Source organism: Ixodes scapularis, unplaced genomic scaffold (genome assembly GCF_016920785.2).
Source record: "Ixodes scapularis isolate PalLabHiFi unplaced genomic scaffold, ASM1692078v2 PGA_scaffold10__122_contigs__length_95168666, whole genome shotgun sequence".
NCBI classification, from domain to species: Eukaryota; Metazoa; Arthropoda; class Arachnida; order Ixodida; family Ixodidae; genus Ixodes; species Ixodes scapularis.
The window spans coordinates 41,450,904-41,473,850 of record NW_024609836.1 but is presented as its reverse complement, the minus strand read 5'-3'; the positions used below and the strand labels follow the sequence as shown (position 1 = coordinate 41,473,850).

The 22,947-nt window shown below is 44.4% G+C and overlaps 2 protein-coding genes across 2 annotated transcripts in view; both read right to left on the bottom strand.

Moving 5' to 3' along the window:
• The window catches only part of LOC115325824 (protein-cysteine N-palmitoyltransferase HHAT), a 102,468-nt gene extending 86,254 nt beyond the window's left edge, over positions 1 to 16,214 (bottom strand). Inside the window, exon 1 of the mRNA XM_029986521.3 lies at positions 16,091 to 16,214. Coding sequence (XP_029842381.2) covers positions 16,091 to 16,214 — 124 coding nt within the window. The remainder of the gene's footprint in view (positions 1 to 16,090) is intronic.
• Positions 16,215 to 21,344: 5,130 nt separating this feature from the next.
• Positions 21,345 to 22,947, bottom strand: part of LOC120842478 (protein-cysteine N-palmitoyltransferase HHAT-like) — a 90,201-nt gene continuing 88,598 nt past the window's right edge. The window contains exon 11 of the mRNA XM_040213609.2: positions 21,345 to 21,501. Coding sequence (XP_040069543.1) covers positions 21,374 to 21,501 — 128 coding nt within the window. The 3' untranslated portion in view covers positions 21,345 to 21,373. The remainder of the gene's footprint in view (positions 21,502 to 22,947) is intronic.

Genomic DNA, 22,947 nt, shown 5'->3' with positions numbered 1-22,947 from the left:
AGGATAACTTTATGCGCATACGCCATGTTGAACATTACTGGAATGCAAGCGGGTGGGGACCTCCCTCACTTCGTGCAGTGCTGCGGGTCAGTACAGGTAAGAGATAAGAAGTGTGTTAAAATTGAGCTTTTCAATGGCGCCTCCGAGTTTTACCTCGCGTACTCAGGCGTATTAAGAAAAACAGTAATTGCAAAAAGGGATATTTCGTCTATGGACGCACGAAACAAACAAACTTCCTGATCAACAACACTATATGTAAAGGCGCGAGCTCGATGTATGCATACTTATTGGTTGCTAGAACTTGTTGACTCGTAAACAAGCAAGATTCCCGAGCTTCGCAGCGTCGAGATTCCCAGCACTGGCTCGTCCTCATACCTCGATTCAAACGCTAACAGAAAGACTCAAGTACAAAAATACAACAAGCATAAGTTAAGACAAGCTGTACGTCTCGGGCTTGTCTAAAGCTTCGAGGTCTGGTTTAGAGACCACAAATGACGCTCTCGGGACCAGAAAACATGAGATAACTGCCGTTAATAGCCCACGCTCTGTGTATAATCTCTTGTCGACGTGTCGATCGAAACCGAAACCATGCCACCCTCCTCCCTGGCTGGCCAACTAGTTCCCAGAGTGCAACGCGCGCCGTGTTGCATTTAGGGCTTTATGGAAGTAGTCTATTGCGGAGATGGCGTTCAGCAGCTATAGTACTTGAATGTATGACTCACACTTAGTAGCATCATCGAATAGTTTATGAAGGAGCAGAAGACGGGTTATTTTGCGGCGTATGCTGAGATCTTGGAAGTTATCTTGTTTCTTCAACGCTGTGACACTAGTGTTATACGAATAATTTGAATGAATGAACCTGACTGCGCGATTTTGAATTGCTTCGACGTCGGAAGAGACATATGACTGATGAGTGTCCCACACAGATGAAGCAAATTCTAGTTTAGGGCGAACAAGTGTTTTAAAGGCGAGAAGTTTGAGGTGATGTGGGGCTGACTTTAAGTTACGCTTGAGGAATCCTAAAGAGCGGTTAGTAGATTTAATTAGATGCTCAATGTGAGTTGCCCATGAGAGGTTTGGGGTGAGATATACACCAAGGTACTTATACGATGTGCAGGATGTTAGGGCGAAACTATTTAAGCGATACACAAATGACATTGGGTTAGTGCGGCGGTGGAAGGAAAGAGCATGCATTTATCAGCGTTGAGTGACATTTGCCAGTCTGTGCACCACTTTTCGATGGTTATTAGGTCGTTCTGCAAGATAATATTATCGGCGGGAGAAATAATGCTACGATATATTACGCACACGCTACGATATATTACGCACATATATTACGCAATCATCGGCAAAAAGACGAATGTTAGAAGCTACTGATATTGGAAGGTCATTAATATATATTAAAAACAAAAGAGGACCTAAAACAGACCCCTGAGGTACTCCAGACGTGACGGGAGAAGGATAAGAAGAGTGGTTGTTAGCGAGTACAAGCTGGGTTCTACCGGTAAGGAAACAGTTAATCCAAGAAATGACGTTAGCATCTAAGTTAAGCTGGGAAAGTTTAAGCATCAGTCGGTTATGGGGGACCCTATCGAAGGCCTTGGAAAAATCCAGGAAAACTGCGTCAGTTTGTATGTTATTGTCAAGATTACAATGTAGATTATGAATGAAAGCGGAAAGTTGCGACTCGCATGAAAACCCTTTGCGAAAACCATGTTGATAAGGATAAAAGAACTTATTCATTTTAAGAAAAGATACCAGCTTTGAGAAAATACGGTGTATACGGTGAATACGGTGTACGCGTCGACCTTTACGATGAGGAAAGAGAGCGCTTGCAAGTTTCTCCTGCTATGAAAGTCGTCAAGATGGTGGACAAGTCATTTAAGGGTAGCGGAAGATGTCTATACTTTGCTTCACCTGAAGTCCAGATACCGCCCACGCTACGAGCTGACGGGAGCAATAAAAAGACGGTGTCAAATCCCCACCAAAATGGCGTTCATCATGTTTATGCACGAGTTCTATTAACGCGGAACCAATCATAAACAAGAAAGGCCCAGTGACTTGCGCTTTTGCGGCTGCTTGATTGGTCGTAGCGGTGGCTGCGTCTGGACTTAAGCTGAAACCAATTATAGCATCGAAAAAGAAAAATACAATTATTCGTCGTAAGACAAAAGGGGCCATCCCAAGTTATCAAAGAGATCAGGGTTTATTTCAATCCTGGTATCACATCAGTATTTTTTGTTTCCTTATCGTGGATTCTGAAGTAAAATGCCAGTCTATACGTAATAAACTCACGAAGAGAGGAAGGCGAGAGCGCTGGGGAACGTCAGTGAACCGAACTCTGATTGGAATACTTAGAGGGTAGACGCGAAGGCTAGCTGCATTTGTGCTTAGCCGCTCAAATAACAGCAAGAAAGAGTCGTGTGCTCCTTGCGCAGTTTCTGGCGTTCCAACAACGAATGCCAGTGTTTGAACGCGTTCGAGGAGCGGGTATAAAAGACAAATGCAGCTAGACTTTTTTGGGCCTAGCGCTATCCTTCTAATCACAGCTGGGCGCTCTGACGACACCGCCTAGAAGACAAGGCCGTAGTGATGACATTTTTTGCGTCATCCAGCGAAGTCCACCGCTGGACACACATTGGAAGCGAGTGCTGGGTCAGCGCTCGGCTTGAAGCCAAATTTGAGCCGAACATTGACGTAATCGTCGTGTCTAATGTGCACCCAGCGTTGGCCTTCGCTGATGACATCTCTATCCGCACTATGGCCTTGTCATCCAAGAGGTGTTGGCCCTGACGTCTTCACGCTCTCTCGCCTCCTCCTCTCCCTCAGTTTCTCTTTTTACGATCTCCGGTTGAAGGACTCAACTCACGGCCGAAATGCCCGTCATCTTTCAAGGTGCTAATTTTTGTGTAAGGAGAATTTGGGATTTACTTGGCTACAACAAAGAAAAAGCGTGTGAAACCCTAATGCACTTCTTGGAGCTATACAAATTATCCTTTTGCTAGAACAGTTCACCGTATGCGCTGCTGTCCTCCAACAGCGGCGAAAGATCGAATTATGGCCGGCGGATGGTAGCGGAAGTGGTGTAAACTCATTGGGGACATGCGCTACCTCTCCTGCCTCCTCCGCGTCTCGCGTTTCCCGATTTCTTACCAGCCAAGTGCTACGCGTGCTACTACAACTTACTACTTCCAACGCGCACTCTTCTTGTCAAGAAACACTCCTCCCGATTTATGCTGAACATTTTTAAAGGAGCCTAACGCATCTCAGGTACGATGAGCCGAAATCCGGTAAGATTGCCAAACGACATGCCAACAGTGAGAGCAGAGCTGGCAGTAATGCAATTACTGTAATGAAATTACACTAATTTAATTACTTGTTCCAGTAATTAGTAATGTAATTCATTACTTTTTGTAGCAGGTAATTTAGTAATGTAATGAATTACTCCAGCGACGGTAATTGTAATTAAATTACCTAATTTTTCGCACCAGGCATATTGTTTGTGTCCACATTACACAAGAGCGCTTTTCTTTTTATTTTACTTTTTCTTTTTCCTCTACACCTTTCCAAAAAACGCTCTTTGGCCGCCGCTATGTTGCTGATGCTAATGCGGCTGGTGCGACTCTCGCGCCCGCTATCAGCTAGACATTTTCTGCCACTCTCTTGAACTGTGAAAACCCGCTCAGCGCGATTCTCTACCTATGTTTTGCGGTTTTGCATTCGACGTTTTCTGGCCCCTCTTGAACGTTTCCGCTTACTTTTTCTGATGCATACTGCGTACCCTCTCTGTGTTATCTTCCACTGTGAGAAATAGGGCTGGTAAGTGCCTTCCGTTCGAGCTTTTCTGCTCGACATTCTCGGGAAACGAAGGAGGGGAAGTAGGTCGAACTAAGGCCCCTGGTGGAACGGCCCTCGACGCGATTTTGCGAACAATGACAATTGTTCTCCCACCTCCCAGAGATAATCCGCGTAGGGTCCTCAGTCATCTCCCCAAAAAATTGTCCGGGTTGGGGTGGGAAACGGATCAGTCGCGTGCGTTCCTCTGTCCATCGGTAAACGTGCAACAGAGAGTTCTAGCTGTGTGCCATGAACTGTGTAAATAATGTAAATAAAGTTATCTCTAAAAGGAAGTTATCAATAGCTCCTTTATATTTAAAAGTATACAAAAGTAATGCGAAAGTAATGTCATTACTTTTAAAAGTAATTTGTAATGGTAATTAATTACTTTCTGGCTGTGGTAATTTGTAATGTAATTTAATTACATTTCAGCAATTTTCAGCGAAGTAATTAGTAATGTAATTTAATTACAAAATATGAGTAATTTGGCCAGCTCTGAGTGAGAGTGACTTGACAAGGCCCCGCGAAGCTCCTTATCTACACTCCAAAAAAAAGGGTGTCACCTTACACCCTTTTATCCCCTGTAATGCACCCCAAAACTTCAGTTTGACGTACAGCGCACTATAGTGGAACAGACGGTCCCAAAGTTTACGAGGGGCTTGATAACCGTGCGATATAACCTTTTAAATAGCTAAAGTACGTACCAAAGACCACAAAAAGAAAACAGCGAGGTTTTGCAGTAAAACAAAAAAAAACACGATTGTTATTTTTTTTTTTTTGTATTCAGTAACACGTACATTAGCTATTTTGATAACTTGTACCACACGGCTATCAAGCCTCTGGTGAAATTTTAGTAGCGTCAGATCTATGTCAGAGCGCTATACGTCGAACTGAAGTTTTGGGGCGTCTTATATGGGACAAAGGGTGTAAATAATACACCTTTTTTTTAGAGTGTAGAGTGTCGGTGGGTATCGAAAATTCGGTCCAGTAGGTTCGAACGCCGAGCGTTCGGGGTGAGAATGAGCAGGCGCTTTCGAGAACAAGAAAGTAGGACGACATTAAAAAGACTTGGCTGGACGTTAGCATTTATGGCCTCCGTTTCTTCAATATAAACATGTACCTTGAAACGTCTAATTAAAAAAATTATTCAAGACTTTTTGTCAATTTTTTTGTTTATTAGTTGCATTCTCTCTTTTACATAATGTCCGCCTGGCCGTAAGACTCACTCGCGCCGACTCCATTTGTGGAGCTTTCACGGATTTTGTTTGTATGTATACTCAAAAACTTTACAATTTCGACATCTACTTATGAGCACGCAGTTTGAGTTATTCATTGTCAAATTTTTTTCTGCAGACCTGTTGATACCGAAACCAAACGCACGATGCCCGCGGGAAGGACAACCCTCGTTTTGGCGCCGCAGGTTCAGGTGTTAAGAGGGCGCGGTACCTCTATTTATTCGTCCGTTTCAGCCACCAGATGGCGCGCGGCTCGTAACGTGGTTGAACGCGCGACTTCTAGATGGCGCCAGTGTCGAAGTGTGAAAAGGCCCGCGTTATCCGCTGCGTGAAATAGATCCCCAAAATGTGCCGTGCTCTCCCGGCGGAGGAAGTTTCTCCCTCCCTCGCGCGCGCTTGGTATGCCTGCGGTCAGTCAGCTCAGAGTGCATAGCATCGGACGTCAGTGGTAATACGCGCGGTGGCCGAGTCCGGCCTCTGCGCTGTGTGATGCAGCGGGTGGCGCTCGTTTCTGTTCGGAGGTAGGAATAAAAATGTCGGTCCCCTTTTTTACGACGCTCGTTTCTATAGCTTGAGTTTTTTTGTGTTTTTTTCGAGTGACCTACAGTACCGCCTCTTCGAAATCGTCCTTTGCGCTGAGCGATTGAGAGTCAGGTTAGCATTTTATTTTGGTCAGCACCACACGTTCAATGGAGACCTCGGGCGGCGATGTAAATATGCATTGCTCCCGAAAGTGTGTCCAAGGTGCGCAATGGGTATTGAAAGCGCGCGGCCGTCGGTTGGTAAAATACGTGCGTTAGATTCACTTATTCAGTCTAATCATTTTTGCCAACGTCTTTTATCTGTTTCAACAAATGACATGGTCGAGTCTATTGATAACCTTAGCTAGATTGGACGTACAGAGTGTCCGGGCTTTAAATAAATTTGCTTCGTTTATGTGAATGAATAACTGTTTTCTCCTTTCCGTGCTCGGTGCTATGCAAAAATCGCTTAGATGTTATGGTAGCGCAGTGTGGCGGCGTTTTGCACGCTGACTCGCTATTGCATTTGCTCTGCACAATATGTGTTCAGATGGAATGTACCGAATCGTATTTCCGATCGATATGATAGATTTACTTTGCTACAGTGTTAATTATATTTTCCTGATTTAAACTGGTTCGTCCCTGATCTGAGCCTAGTTCAAATGCGAAGGTGCAGACAGACTTAGCGTCGTAACAGCCGTAATGCGCAGAAAGAAATTAGTACCATGAAAGAAAAACAAAAGGATACGAGGTGGCTCGGTGTTATAGAAGTAATGAGTGTGCAAACGATGCCATCGTACGTGTTTTTTTTTTTGTTTTTTTTTTTTGTTTGTTTTTTCTAACTCTCCGCATCGCTGGGAAACGCTCAAGGTACCAGCAAAGACAGCGAGCTGGCGTGAAATTTCCATCGAGCGGAAAACGAGTGTCACTTTTATTTCATCATGCGCTTTCATTTTGACATGGCTCAAAATGGGCGCGAAATAGTAACAGGTAAGGCAACAAAATTTAGATGTTAGGTCTGGAGCACCGCCATACTCAGCCGTGTTGGGGGCATCTCTCGCGAGTCAATACGGCAAAGGTATTGCGCGTCGAACTGTACGTGAAAGTTATCCATTTCAGCGAAACCTTGATTTCGCAAAACTATTGTGGCTCGAGTCGTGGCTTCCAGTACTTGAAAGCCACGAGCGAGAAATAAATGATAGTTGATTTCGAAGGACAATCGCGACGTGGAAACCCATAAAAGAGAGTCCCAATAAGACGAGAGCTTCCCCTTCTCTTCAAGTGCGTGGGTTACGCCCTCAATCCTGCACCTGCGGTAACACTGCAGGCTCCTAAAATCGCTTTGAAAACGTTCCTGATCGCAACAACTTTTTGTCGAGGTGCTATTTCATTTTTTTTTTCTTTTCGTTTACCTTGATACCCCATCAACGCAAAAACTACCATAAAAAAAAAAAAATAGTGGGCGTACAACGACAACGCACCCACTGGGACCCGAGTCAAGGCAAGAACAACTAACTACGAAAAGGGAAAAAAAAAAATCATGTTCGCATACACAGACAGAACGCCTCCATCAAAAGAAATGAATCATGCGCTTGTTCTGCCAGTCTCGTTGTGCGTCTGTCAAAAGCCACAAAGGAGGAAGACAATCAGCGCCTACACCACTCCCCTCCCTTCCCCCCCCCCCCCCCCCAACCCTAAAAAGAAGAAAAAAAAGGTTTCTTGGGCGACCGCGCGCGGTCGCCCAAGCGATGACCTTGGAAGGGTATGCGATTGTAGCACGTTTGTCCCCCGGTTGTGCCCCTGTCTCAAATGCCACGGTCCGTTTCTCCCAAGTGCCCGTCTTATCTTCCCGAGTATCAACTCCGCGGTGATTCTGAATCATTCCGATGCTTTCCAACGTTGCAAAACTGTTCGCAGAACTACCTACGGCGCTAAAATTCAAAAGCGCCGTGTTGGATTCGGGAACTCGTGTAGGTTTAGCTCATTGTTGGAACATTCTTATTCGCTCGATGAACTCCACAAAACGTGTAAATATTAGAATGAACTTTTTAGAAAACGATAGTTGTTGTCAGGGTTCCAGGCGACCGGACAGGTCGTAATTATTGGTTGATTAAAAATTTTATTTCCTAATCACAATCGTATCATCAAGGGCACGCCATTTCCTCATCACTTTTACGAAAAGAGTTCCTGTATTCGTAACACACACAGACGGAAACGGTTGAGACTGTGCCCAAATAATATCTTCTTTTGGCAGGTACTGCGCAGCGATTATACACAATGCCTCTAACATAAACATGCTGCTCTACATGTGTATTCACAAGATGCAATACATCGTTCTCCCAACTTTGTTGAAATGGGCATGAAAGCGCGTAACCGTCACTTTTTTGAAGTTCTACTTAGAGGTGAAGTATTTACTGTAAAAAGTCGTTAATTATTTATTTTTTTCCGTTCCACTACAAAGCTCGATTCACTTAAATTTTTGTTTTTATGTCGTCTCTACAGCGCTTTTACGTCGGTACTTTCGTGTTAGAGGACATCACATAATGTGCGAAAAATAAAAACAAAAAAGAACCGGTAGGATCGATGTTGCATAGCCTCTTTTTTTGTGGACATCAAGAAAAAAAAAAAAAAGATAGGAGTTGTCTTCATTTCGCACTGCATGTTTTAGCACGGAAGTTCCTATTTGGTTATGATGTCTTTACTTTCTTAAAAATTGTATACAGTAATTTAAATTACCGAATTACAAAAACGTCGAAATGGTATAATTGCTTTTCGTTGGGACGCCATGACGACCGCGACACTCGTGTTCGCTCGTGGTTTTCGCCAGCATTTATACGATGAATTGCCAGGATCGCGAGATGCAACAGCGTGACACTCCGTCTTCTGTATAACGTCATTTGTTGCACTTCGGGACCGCTTTTGATGTATGGCCAGCATAGGACGCTAAACACACTAGTCGGAGACGCGCTGCAGGCGTTATAGTACTGCTCCTAAAAGTAGCTGTCACGTGCTTTGCTTCGCGACTGTGATTCCCTCACAGCAGCTCTGACTGAGGGTTGCCAAATTACGGTGAAACGGAGTATAGACAAAACAGACCGGAAACGAGCTGCCAGCATACGTTAGTCAAACTCCAACAAAAAGGATTAGTTTCTTCCCAAGCTGGACGACATTTACCGGGCATCTTTAGAGGTACGAAGCTCAAAATGACGCGTACTCATAAGATTTTTTTCTTTCGCGTGTTTGTGATTTTTATAATGTTTTGCAAGCAAAAAAAGAATATATGGCGAAGTCACTCCGAGGAGGTGCCGATAACTGCGAGCCACGAACATGAAGGATTCGCTAACATCCGTCAGGACTGTGAACGGTAAATCGTCACGCAAACATATTCTCACAAGCTGCAAATATTTGTTTGGCTTAGCAAGTAGAATACTAGTATACTAACGACATGTGATTATTGTACACAAGATACAATTTCTCGGTTCTTCAAAACCATTTCCCTAGTCTGAACGGTCGCGCTACGGGCCGCGGCTAGCCGTGCCCTCGATAGACTACGGAGCTGCGTTGTGTCGTCTGCTACTGTACCGCCAACAGGAGAGCGATAGCTCCGTGTGCTCCACAGATGCGTGTTGCGGTATAACTCTGTACGTCTGTCCTAGAAGAAGACAAAAAGATAGGCTCTGTGACCCCCTCCTAAGCTAACAAAAACAAACAGAAGTATACTCGTTTGGACTGAAAGGTTTACAAAATAGTGACCAGACATTGGAAAAGCATATGTCACAGAACTTGGTTTATGAAATGGCATCATTGTTTCGAGCAAGAAATCACCTGCTCACCACTGGGACGACGAAATCGTCACTATTTATTGCGTCAGGTGTATTTGCGCTCATGAAGAAAAATCTGAACACATCCTTCTCCCCAAAGTCCTATGTCGAATAATAAACACTTTTTTAAAGATTTATGCACAAATAACTCATTTATTTCTACACTTGTATATACACGTTAATTAAACGACGTCAAACCGCATTTGTGATTAGATCTTGATGTTACACCAACTACATTCATATTTTTTAGGGCTTTATTGAACGATAACTTCAACAATAGTTAATGAAACACGATGGCTCGATCTCACCAAAAACCTCAACGTGCGAAGCTTCCACAGACGGCCGCTTGCGAGTATTCTCAATGTGAGACTTCAGAAGCTTTCGCTTGCCATAGGGAGCTTGCTTTCGACTACAGCACTGCACGGGCCCGGGAAGCGCGGAGCGCGCTGCTGTGGGGAGAGGTAGACTTACAAGATGACGTGTTACGTGATCACGTAAGATGGCGTCATTTCGTGCAGCGTGATCACGTAAGATGGCGTCATTTCGTGTAACGAGATCATGTAAGATGACGTGTTTGTGTCATGTGATCACGTAAGATGACGTCAGTTCGTATGAACTGACGTCATCTTACGACAACGCCAACAACATTAGTGCCGTCCGGAACCATTGACCTTAGAAATGCACCTCTTCGCTTGAAGAACTGATATGCGTTGATTGTTATTTGTTTCTTTTGCCTACTACAGACCATTCAAAAACTCGCCTTCTGGGTGCCACCAACTTCGTCTACTGGGCTGTGAAGCGTGTTCGAGCGTGCGCAATACCTCTCTAGGCCGAAAAATTGTACACTGAGTATGCGTTCACAGCTCAATGACTTAGGCATTTTTCGTTAGGATAGATGCTCCCACGAGAAGAGCGTATGATATGTGAAGAGAATTGGAAATTTGAAGTGTTCTTGTCCAATCGCATTTTTCTTTGGTTATCGACACTTTTTAGCGTCATCACAAGACGTTCAACCCATAATACACTGGTGATTAAAAAATAAGCACCGAAAAACATGCACCGATTTTCGCTCAAAAATAAACACTGGAAAAAACATACCATAATCATTACCCATGTCACCTTTTTGGGCGCTATGTGAATTTCCAGAAGAACAGCGAGTTATCACCCTCCCCTAGGAATACCCTGACTACAGAGCGGGCGACCCGTTTTTCCCCGCGTTAGATTGCGGGGACCACGAACCGTACGGAGGTCACAGGACGTCCGTGAAAAATAAAAAGGAGGAAAACAACGATCTACTCTGTGCACGCTTCATCCCCGATTTCCACGACCCCAAGGCCGAAGGAAGTTTGTGTGAAGGATAACGATAAAATAAAACTTTGCGTCAAAAAAAGCCTGTTTTTAAAAGAAAAAAAAAGTAGAAAAAAGCACAACGCGTTGACGGACCGCGTGGTTGTGGAACACCTCGCGGTCCGCTTGCCACAGGACGGTTGTCTTCGACCCATAGCTCCAAGGTGAATTTGCCGCTTGCGAAAACACGGAGACCTACTCACCGAGAACCAGGAAAGCAAGACACTCACACTGACGCCTCGGCGTGCAGAGTGAAACAGGATACGGGCGCGGAATACGGCCGCGGAAGAACACCTCGCACAGTGCCGATCCGGCCGATCTCCGAACGGACGATTTCGCATTTCGTGGACAGCGAGCGCCACCGCACGGGAGAGAGAGGTACCTTAAAAACGACGAAAACAAGCACCGACACCTTGGTTCTTTATATTTGCTGCAGTTACGGAACAAATCGACTTACATGAATAATTTGAATATTATTCGATTCCGTAATAAATTTAGAAGGCATTAAGCGCAATACTTCCTATGTTTGAATTTAGATAATTTTGTAAATTCGCTCCGAACGCAAGAGTGCCGAATTAGCCGATTTTGACCATTTTCATGATTTTTTAAGAATATAACTAAATTTATAATGAAACATTTGTTGCGCTTAGTGTCTCGATAATGACTCAATATCTTTAAAGTCGAAATTTTCAAGACGATACGCGCAGCCGTTATTATGTGAGAATTTTTTTAGGTTGGTGAAAAACCTCATGTATTCTCTATGGGGCTCTGAGGTGCGCCCCCTCTTAATGACAAAATTTGCGTCAGAGTGCGCCGGAGCTCGTTGTAGTCGGGGTTACGTAGTTGACAAACCACAGCGATATGCAACCTCATTGGCCGCGACAAGTTGCTTTGCTTCACTGCACGATATCATTGAGAAACGTTTTAATCATGAATGCAAGTCAAATTAAAAAATAAAAATAAAAAAAAAGCCTGAACATCAATTACTCGACGAAAAGTGGAGGCTTCGACGGGGTGTGACGCCAAAGCGAATCAAACTTTATCATTAACACTTCACTCCGGCGCTGATCGAGGGTTGTCCTTCCGGCGGGCATTGTGCGTTTAGTTTTCCTATTCATAGATTTCCAGAACAGAAGTTGACAATGGATAACTCCAACTGCGAGATCGAACCAGAATTTTTTTTTTAAGAGTGGGCAGGCCTTCAACATTGATTGCTTCCATTTTGTTTTAATATAAACATGTGCCTTTAGACGCCCAGTTAAGTGAATTAATTTTTGAATGTTTCTTAGTTAGTCATCTATTATTTGGATTTTTTCTTGAACATAATATGTTCCTAGCCGCATAACTCACTTGCGGAGACCGCATTTTTGTAGCTTTCACGGACTCCCTTTTTTATAAACAAATCTGTATTCAATAAAAAAAATCGAGAAAAAGGAAACCCCTTTTCATAGCAGTCTCGCGATGATATGCGACAGAAAAATTAACTGCTAGAGCGCATAAGTGATAAAGAATAGGGTTGTAACGTGAATGGCCAAAACAAGTGCGCGTAAAACCGAAAATAACATTAGCCCCGCTAGTCCGTATTTCGCGAAGTTGCTAGCTTATGCAAGCTGATGCCCAAATGTGATTTACGTAAGAACATTTGTCTGTCCTTCGCGATATTGATGTGTAATTATGAATATCATTACATCTCTATGTATTTATTTTTGTGCGACCGTGTGTCGGAGTCTTTTGAAGATTACCCATTTATCACCTGTCTCTTTCTGCACATTTCATGTATTCGCCTTCAGATCTATCATCTGATCGCGAAGTCATTTTCGGTATAACCCGCGACCCAATGCTTTACACTGCCAAACAGCAAGCAAAAAAGCACGCTTCAACAAACTAAACAGCTGGCGCTTTTTTTTTTTTTTTTTAGGGTGCATCTTTTAGGCGCCCGTTTCCGGCTTGAGCGGCGTCGCCGTCGCCGTCAGCGTAACCGCGCGGTGCATTATGGAAAATGTCCCACAATGCACCGCGCGAGCCCCCCTCCCTCCCCCGAGGTCACGTGACCCCCCGAGGTCACGTGACCCCCTCCGGGTATGCCCCCCCCCCCCCCCCTCAGTACCCTTCCATCCTCCTCCTCCTCAATAGCTGCGCTCTAATCCGGCGTTACAGGCAGTTCTAAACGGCTTTCACTTCTTTTTAGTACCGTCTTTTTATGTAGGTCTCAAGCGGTTACGTGAACTTCATGCAGTCAAATTGATAGTAAAAAGATATATATTTAATTATTGACTGAATATTTTACAACATAAAGAACCGATCGCCGTAAATATATACGCCAGAAGTAAATGCACCCCCAAATTATAGTAAAGACGCTTTGCAAATCTTCTCCGACGTTTTTATCCACGATAGGCACCTGTATAAGTGATTTGGCAAAGCCTTCAAGGGGCAGTGCAACACTTCGTGTACTTTACGCGAATACCGCTTGGAACTAATCCCTGATGTTTATGACCAATGAAACACGCCGTACGTGTTTCTCCCCATGGAATAAACGTCGCAGAAAGTATTAAAGAAAAACGAGCAACCTTCACCCCTCAACTCGCAGCCAGGACAAGCGACCACGTGGTCTGGAGCCGATTATATGCCGCTGATGTAGATCATAGCCGCGCGCTGGGGTTCACAAAGCAGAGGACAGGCGCTTAGTTCCAAACAGTTTTGGGGTTCGGCTATTGTTGTCAGTGCCGCGATTGGATGCGAGCAGCTACCCGAATGCTTGTCGAGCTATTGATTATCATGAGCCCGAATCGAGTGCTTACGGAATACTCGGGTTCAGTCGATGAGTCTCATTCAAATATCGTCACTGGGGTACCATGCCAACATTGGACTACGCCGACACGGGGTAGTAATAACGTTGAACTATGCCGACGTGGCGACTCCCACGCTACATCATCAAATTTGCGAAGGAGAGACTGAAATAAAACCCTCGCTTTTATCCTTAGATTAAACCGGAACAAAAAGGTTTCTTGGTCAATAGCCTTGGTTGCGAGTATACTTGGGTCCCACTAGTACCAGTAAACTCGTATAAAGTGAAAAACATCCCAACTGAATATCGTTGTACCGCCTTTTTAAACAAACTTATTATCTTGAAGGTTATATCACTGACTGTGCTTCTGACATATATAACTTCTAAAACATATAGAAGTATGTTATTACCCCTTTTATGTGTTGAACAACAAATTTTTGTTTCTGCTTAGCTTTTTGATGAACAGCAGAACGAAATCGTTAGTTAGTTATTTCTCCTGCGAAAGCAAGCTCTACAGTGACCTTTTGCCAACATCAAAAACAACATAACAAAAAAAAAAACAAAAAAAAAAACAGTATAAGACATTTCAGGGTCTAGGCGATGTGAAAAAAAAAAAAAAAAAAGTTGAACATCTGGAGGATGCCAGGCCTCTTTTCGTGCTTTATCGTAAATCATTTTTTTTTTTCTTTTTTTCCGGAAAAATGTCTAGTGCGCATCGGTGTTGCTGCGTTGCCGCTCCGGAGTTGGAACCCTTCCGAAATCATTCCGCAGTTTTGCGATTCCGGAAGGGCATGGGGAATGGAATGGAGGCAGGGCTGGGTGGGAATGGAATGGGAATGGAATTTGATGCATTTTGCCCGGAATGGAGTGGGAATGGAATAGACCCTTTCCGGAATTCAGTGCCATCTGGTGACTCAAATGGCAGTTTATCTTTTACTATACTAATGGCGGCAATGAACCTGTGGTCTGCAGTATTTAATAGGGATCCTTCACTTAAAGGTCAACGGTAAACGAGAATGTGCACTTCACTACAATTATTTTTCAATCTGTTCTAGTGTCGATGGCGAAACAAATGCAGTCAGTCGGAACGAAGCGCCAACCCACATAGACGCCTTGATAGATTTTTATATATCAAGGGGCTTTGAAGCCGAGTGAGTGTTACTAACGGATTGACTGGGACCGAGTTAGAAATGAACTCTTACGCAGCTCTTGCGTCCAATTCCTGCCTCACGCCGCGCTAACATCTAAAATGTATAGGCCACAAATCATCTGCTTAGGAGCATCTTCAACTTCTTCCTTCATCAGTAAACAGAAGTCCGCCATTAGTATAGCACATATGCCGTTTTCAGATGATGATGATAATGATCAAAGTGGCCAGACTGAATTCCGGAGAGGGTCTATTGTGCGCGGTTCTTATGCAGGATGTGTTGAGTTTTATCGAAAGCCTACGGGTTGATTGCGCAATCCACTAGCGCATGGTAAGTGCATGGCCTAAAACAGCATCGTTGCTCAGGAGGTGATCGGCGGCTTGATTGTCTCACTGGCGCATGCTCCTTCGTGGATGAAAATGACGCCCCCTCGGTGAAGCAACCAAAACTGAATACGGGTAGGGTGCCGTTCCTGGCTGCGAGTCGCGACAAAGCGGCGGTTACAATCATGCGCAAATAGCATGTAGCTTGTAAAAAAGAGGGGTCGAACCGAACCTAAACTGAAAACCTGAGCAAAACCGTTATTTTTATCTGAACGGCAACAAAACCTAACCGAAATCAAATATTTGATGTTTGGGATTTTTCGTAGATCGTTTTCGCAGTCCCGGAACTCTCTCCGCAACCTGCTACGATCTATGGAACTCTACAGCCAAGGCCATCGCGCACAGGCGCACTAGCGGCCTCTTCGTAGCGGGCGGGGGGGGGGGGGGGGGGGGGGGGGGGGGGAAGGGAAGGGGGGGGGGGACGCGGTTTACGAAAACTCTTCAGCCGGAAAGGAACCGTAATCTCATGTGGCGGTTACCGGTTTATTGGAAACGATTCGGCGTAATAAAATGTGAACCGCGTCTTCTTCTGGGTGGCAGCACGAAGTCAATTAAATATTCGCGACGGTGTCGTCAGCGGCTCAGTTTTGACTATCATCCATTTATCCGTCCTGGTTGTTCAGAATACGCGGGTGGTTCTTCGTACGGTCCGCGGACATTCGAAAAAGCATGTGATTATAAGGAAATACTGGCGCTCTGATTGACCCATTTGACATTTAAACGTTCCGGCAGTTCGGAAGAAGCAGACTGCATGCATTTTAGTGCCATTGTTTTAAGTACTTAACGCCCAACGCGCGTCATCCTATAAAGTACGAAAATGAAAAGCGGCTAGCAGGCGCACCTGCGTGAAGGTCCCAACCTTTCTGCTTAGTTTTGCACAGCGCCACGTGGATACTAGAAAATGTGCAATCAAAAACTATTATTATCGATATTACTATTATTACGATTATTGTTTACAAAATCAGAAGGCTCCGGAGATCAAGATTATAATGACAATAACGCTTGTGACTTACTAGCTGGGCTGGCAAAGTAACACCACAGGACGTATAGAATTCCAGTAATCCACATGAACCAGTGAAAGATTTGTAGTTGTCTCCATCGCACGCTGGGAGATATTTTGGTGTGTGGCGAAGTCATCAACCGTTCAAGTTCTAATGCTTCCACGATCTGTCTCGAGGCTTAGCTCTTTTCAAACGCGGTGGACGAAGTAGCGTGCCTAGATTTGAGAGTGCTTCCAACTGCTCGCTCGGCGTCTCGTTTTTTTTTTTTTTTTTTTTTAGAGCTGCGTTTGCAATACGAGCTGTGGGAGGGAGCGATTCTCTGCGGTCGTCTTTCACGTCTGCGGAAACGCACGCATGCGCGTGAGCAACCGTCTGCGGAGGAGCCTTCCGTCATTAAATTGCAAAACTCCGTCTATGGGTTTGGGTCGTTCCCTATCTCAAATCCAGTGTCTCTGGCATAATGTACAGCGTGTTTTACCGCTACTCTTCCGGATGCGTGGCCGACCATTCACTTTGCCCTTCCCCACACAAGACCGCAGGAACAGGTGGTGGGTGTAGGCGTCGGTTGCTTCGGGCTTCTGAGAGAATCTCCCGAGGCGGAACAATGGCTGGTAGTTTGAACAAACGCTTCTCCTGCTTCTCGGAAAAGGGCTCGCTAAAAGCTGCCGCGATATTGCCGCCTCAATTTCAACAGCTGCTTCTAAGCAAAGTACCCTTTTAACGTTTTCACTATCTAGAAAGACTTCCACTGCAAAGAATGCGGAGGGAAATACTTTCTCTCCTCTCACCCCGGCGCGTGGTCCGCTCCGTTGGCTGGGCAGTACGAAACATCCGGTTGGCAAGCAAATCCGGTTTGAAAATCGCGTCATTTTGACAGTATTTGGTGCAAAGGAGCAGATTTACATGTACACGTGAATGTAGGAGGTTATACCCGATAAACAGACTAACCGGGCGCAATTCTGCTGTGACCTGCCGCACAAATAAATGAAGAAAGGGGAGTGCAACCCTGTGAACATTGTGATTTTTCTGTCATTCGTGGCGAAAAGTAAATGCGGTTGCAGTAGGCTCTGTGCAGATAAGACCGTGCAGGTGACTTCAGACATATTTTTTTTTAATTTTTTACATGTTACTCTTTAACATTTCTGGGGAACGTAATCAAAAGAAAGATTTCGCAAAAACATATTTAGAGAGAGAAAAGAAAAGACTTGTCTAGAACGGCATATTCGAATTTTTCAGTTTTCGCTCATGTCATGTTTACTGACACCTACTACGTAAACTACAAATATAAGAACGGTATTGATTTCAATGTGTACAACATGTGGAGGGTATATATTTCGCATCAGACATGTGCAAACATGACTCCTTTGACGTTTTGTCACGTTATTTCTGCGCTGCTTTTTTAATATTTAACAGCTACAGCATTATTATTAATGTCATATCTTTTTAAAAAGTTATTTCGTATGATAAAAAATCGTTGCGTTATCTAAAATTTTTTTTATGTCGCTCGAATGTTTTTGTCAAGTACAATGTTAAAAAAATTTCAAGGGCAGTCAAGAAAATATCTTCCATTTTTTTGAAATTTATAGTGATAGTTCTTCATCATACTTATGTGTTTATTCATGCAAAAAATCATGTTGCATCATTTTGTTTCCTTCAAAGTTACAGCGCTGTGAAGTGTACTTTCTCCACACCGGCATTTCTGTCCAATGCCACAGACGAGATAATCTTCTGATTCCATGTCTATTATGAATATATATATTGTTCTGTGCTGTATTCGGGTATGGGGCTCAGTTTCAGGTATTCTAGTAGTTAAAACAATACCGGCGTTGCTTGTCCTTTATACTCGCTTAACCAAGAAGCCTCTTTGGCCCTTCAAAGTTACAAGTTCTAGGAGCTTTGAATTTTTTTCACTTGTAATGCTCCTGCTACCATTTTTTTTACAGAAATTATTAGAAAAGCAAAATCAGTGGTGCAAAGTATACGCAAATATTTATATCTATATTCGTAGTGAAGCGGGAATGTTTCAAGCACCAAGATTGTTAAACTGCTGGTCATGACTGTTGTAGGTCCGGCTGACAAGGAGCACCTGTGACTTCACTGGCATACTTTCACTAAGATGTCCATTAAGATTTAAAAACAAAATTTGTCTGATTATTTGTTCGGTCAAACAAAAAAAAAATGAAATAAAAAAGAAGATGAGTAAAGATATCGCGCGCACTGCTGCCCGTTTTGGCAGGAGGGTGTCTTGAGAAGTCCGTTTTATATGTTTATGCTTAAACCAGACTCACGAATTCCTCTAAGCACTCGCGTGTATATAAATAATTCCAACGAATGCGAAAAAATCATTTAACTCCGAATGTGGTTAATAAGAAATGCACGAACTGACTGACGCTGCTCACGGGCGCAGCGTTCCTGGGGGGGGGGGGGGGGGGGAGAGAGAGAGAGAGAGAATTTGAAAGCCTTTGTGGAGTAAGTCTAACTACGGCACTCTGACCTTCTTAAAAACTTTTGAAATCTTTCTCAGAATTTTCTTTTGTAACAAATATAGTTTTTCCAGGTTTGTAAACGTGGTGGTGCCCAGACAGGGTGACAATATACTTAGTGAGAATGAAACAAAGAGTTGTAAATTATGACTTTGCGCTGTTTGGGAGCACGAACTCTTCTTACTCGGGGCGTAACTTTTATGATTTCACACTAGCTTCTTGTTCTCGAAAGTGCTTGTTCATTCTCATCTCGAACTTTCGATGCTCGAACCTTCTGGCCGAATTTCGGCGATGCCGACGCACACTAGATAAGGAGCTGCCCGTGACCTTGTCGAGTCAGTCTCCCTCTCGCTTGCTGTTACGCCGCCAAATCGACTCACGCTTTTCTGCTGTCTCGACGCTCGTTCTTTATTTTGTTTTGGCACACGTTCGCCGAGTAAACCTTTATTTTGTAGTTCACTGTTCAACCTCTCGTCGCCTTCTTTCGTGACAATACGTTAATTCTATAACACGCGATAACTTTTAGATAGCCTAATGTATATTGTTACCCCATAACATATTTTCCCAAAAAGGAAACACCTTAAGTCTTTAAGGAACTGACAATTTATGTTAGGCGACGTCACGAACCGGGGGTTTCTCGTAGGAACGCTGGCGAAAAAGCGAGCTGACGCAAGGGTCGCTGTCGTCGCGGCGTCTCATCCCCTGGCAGCGGAAGCTTCCGTGGACTGAGAAGCTGGGGAGCGACCTGCGGCAGAACAGGCGTCTGCCACGTTCACGCCTGCTGCTATGCCACCGTTAGCATCGCAGAAGGTGGCGCAGCAAATATAAATATGCAGCATGGCGTTCTCCAGGGATCCGTACGAGGCATCTTATTAGCTCCAATATATTAAAATGATTTAGCAGCGATGCCCGGCTCACAGGCAGTCATTATGTTCCCTGACGATTCGAACATTTTCCTTACTGGTTCAACAAAACATTGGACTGAAAGAGCGTCAAATTTTTATCTTTGTTATCAAGTTGTCAGAATGGCTACAAGTAAATATACTGCAATTAAGCACAAACAAAACCAAATGCTTAGTCTTTAAACCAGCTAACAAACGAGGTAATGCTTTCATAAACCTTAATTTTGAGAGCACGAAATTAGAACAAGTCCGAGAGCAAGCATATCTTGGTGTCATGGTTCACAGAAGAGTTTTCATGGAATAGTCATGTTGACAGGCTAGAAGCTGGTTTGCGTGAAACTATCGGCATTATGTACAAAATCACAATTTTTATTCCGTGCTGGCTACGAAAGAGTATATCTATTACTCTATTTATTCTAAATTAAGTTACGCAATTTTCGTATTGCGCGCTGTAACCGCTTCAATTTATGATAAATTATTAATCCTACAAAAAAGTTTTAAGAATGTTCCACTACAGGGATATTATAGAAACTTGCGCACTGATCCGTTGTTTCATAAACATAACATAATAAAGGGAAATTAAATTTAGTAACAAAAACTGCTTGAATAAATTTTTTTTTAAATCCTCTCTGACACTTCAACACGAACAATCACCGGTGTATAATATGCGGCAGCCTAAACATAAAGTACACAATATAAGAACACATTATGGACGACAAAGTTTAGTCTTCAAACTACAACAATCCTTCATCGTGAGGAACGAAGTAACTTCTAAAATTTCGACACTACAATTTAAACGAGATTGTAGAAGGTCAGTTGTTTGCCGTGATATTAGTTTTTCTTTTAGTTTTTTAGTTAGTGAATGTTACATATATTCTAGGTACATGCTAAATCGTTTTGTTTTTTTCTTCATCCCTACTGTAGTGATAGGTGAATGTGCGTTCAACAGCTAGAAGTTTCATATTTCGCTTAGGCTTTCCAGCTATTTTATAAATGTGCTCCTACTAGGGTGTGTTTTACTAAATTTCGTTAGATATTGTAGGGGGTTTCTTGTCTGAATTTCAGTTTCATTGCCTTTCTTTCATTCATACCTCTATGAATTTGCGCATATTTGCTCGTGTTCTACTTTTTTGGATTTTGTTTTTAATTATAGGTCAATATTTAAGACTGTTTCTTAATCGCTGTTTTTCAGTTTATACTCGAATGTTCAGATTTCATATTGTAAGTGTGTTGTTCTGCTCGAATGCACCCATTTTGTTCGGTGTCCGTTGTATGCCAAACGGGGGCCACGGCCTCGTCAGGCTTCACGCCTTCAGCCTTGGGCCCCTTCTACGGAAGAAATCCGCAGGTACAAATAAATAAAGAAATAAGGAAGCAAGGTGACAGCATGATACTTTTATGAGGTCGTCTGGCGGAACTTTAGTGACTTCTGTGATCGCTGTGAACACTCCAGTCGGGGACGCGCTTCAGTACACCATAATAGACTTTTCAAATCTCCATCAAAGAACATCGATGATAGCCACATTTTGGGCACGAAACGTGTGTTTGGATCCGAGCCCTCGCCGAACGCTGACGTAGGCCTCGTGTCCAATACATCCTCAGAGTATGTGCACCACAAGCAATGGCGCAAACGCCATTGGTTGGGGTGCACATGCGCGTGCGCGGAAACGAGATTCGCGTAAGGTGAAACGCCGGCGCAATGCATCGTGCCGTCGTCAGCGCCACCGCAATGGCTGTGACGTCACACCGCTGCGGTGGCTCTGCTCTCCGTGCCGCGCAGGCGCAGACGCTTCCCTTCACGCTGTCTTTGTTTCTGCGGACGCGCAGTGCTCGCACCTTGTGTGGTCACTCGATTGTGTGAGTCATTTCTGACGGGCGGTTTATTGCAGCGTCCGTCGAGCGCACAACCGTTACGAAGACAGAAGTGGCCGTGAATGCGACGCTTCCCGGGGGACTCTCTCCCAGTCCATGACGTCCAAGGAGACGTGCGATGCGAAGTACAGGAACACCAACACCGGCACGATGGGCAGCGGGAAGCCTGGGAAAAGGTTCAAACGAGCAGTGAAGTCAATTTTAAGATCATCCTTTTGTGGTGACAATTCAATCTAGGCGCTCTAAGCATCTCAACGAACCCAAAACCACAACACTGCGTAGCTTATTTCATCGTTAAACGCGTCTTCGAAAATCGCGACGCGCCTTTTTTGGGAAGAATTTTCTTCCAAGTGAAGTTGTTGACGAAGGCCGCTTGTCGGCGAGGGGTGTATCTCGAAACAACCCATTCCGATTTGAACGCTTCTCGTTTGAACCGATTCGCGAAATGCCCTTCGCGTTTTTATTTTTCGCATTTCAACCCTTTCTCGTTTGTACCCGTCTCATTTGAACCCATTCTGATCTGTACCCTTCTCGTTTAAACCCATTCGCAAAAAAACCTTTGAGTTTTAAGCTTTCGCGTTTGGGTACCCTGGCGTTTCGACCCGTTTTCATTTGAACCCGTTCTCATCTGAACATTGTATTTGAACAACGCGCTCAAAACAGAGGAGAGTGAGGTACAGAAAGAAATAGGGACAGTTTAGGATGAAGGTTGAAGATGAAGCGAAGGTGACTGCAAAGTGGCACCATATCGTGCATAGCCCATGAAACAATTTTCCTTATGCCTGCGTGCCGGCCCGGGTCTGTTAACGTAGCTACCTGGGCACATGGTGACGTGGTTTCAAAAGTGCTATCGCTGTTTCGGTACCGAATTTCTTCTCTGGCGCTGTTGATGTCATCAATTTGTCTTCTTGGGGAGCGGGTGAATCATTGTGCTCGTCGTGTGTTATTGCTTGTGAGTACAGCAGGAAGATTCCGGAAATTATGATGTTGGATTAATTCCGGTTCGGTGGTCACGTCGAGAATGCGAGTATTATATGCATACTTTTTGAGATGAGTACGTCTACGCTGGGGGCTGTTCACTGCTCCAATGCTGGGGGGCGTGCACGCCATAACGCGTTAAAATGCAGACAGATGTTGGGAGCTACGGCGTTTTTTTCGAAATGTCCAGGTGCGGATGTTGCGTGGCTTGAGGGCTTTCTTACCAGGCATAGCTTTTAGAGCGCAGCTCTTAGGGGCCCGTTTCCGGCTTGAGCGGCGTCGCCGTCGCCGTCGGCGTAACAGCGCGGTGCATCATGGGAAATGTCCCATAATGCACCGCGCGAGCCCCCCACCGGGGTCACGTGACCCCCCGAAGTCACGTGACTCCCCTGAGGTCACGTGACCCCCTCCTCGAGGTCACGTGACCCCCGCCGATGTCGCGTGACCACCCGATGACGTCATCGTCACTGATGACGTCACCGGCATCCACATCGTCATCGTCATCATCACTGATGACGTCACCGGCATCCACATCGTCATCGTCATCATCACTGATGACGTCACCGGCATCCACATCGTCATCATCATCATCACTGATGACGTCACCGGCATCCACATCGTCATCATCACTGAT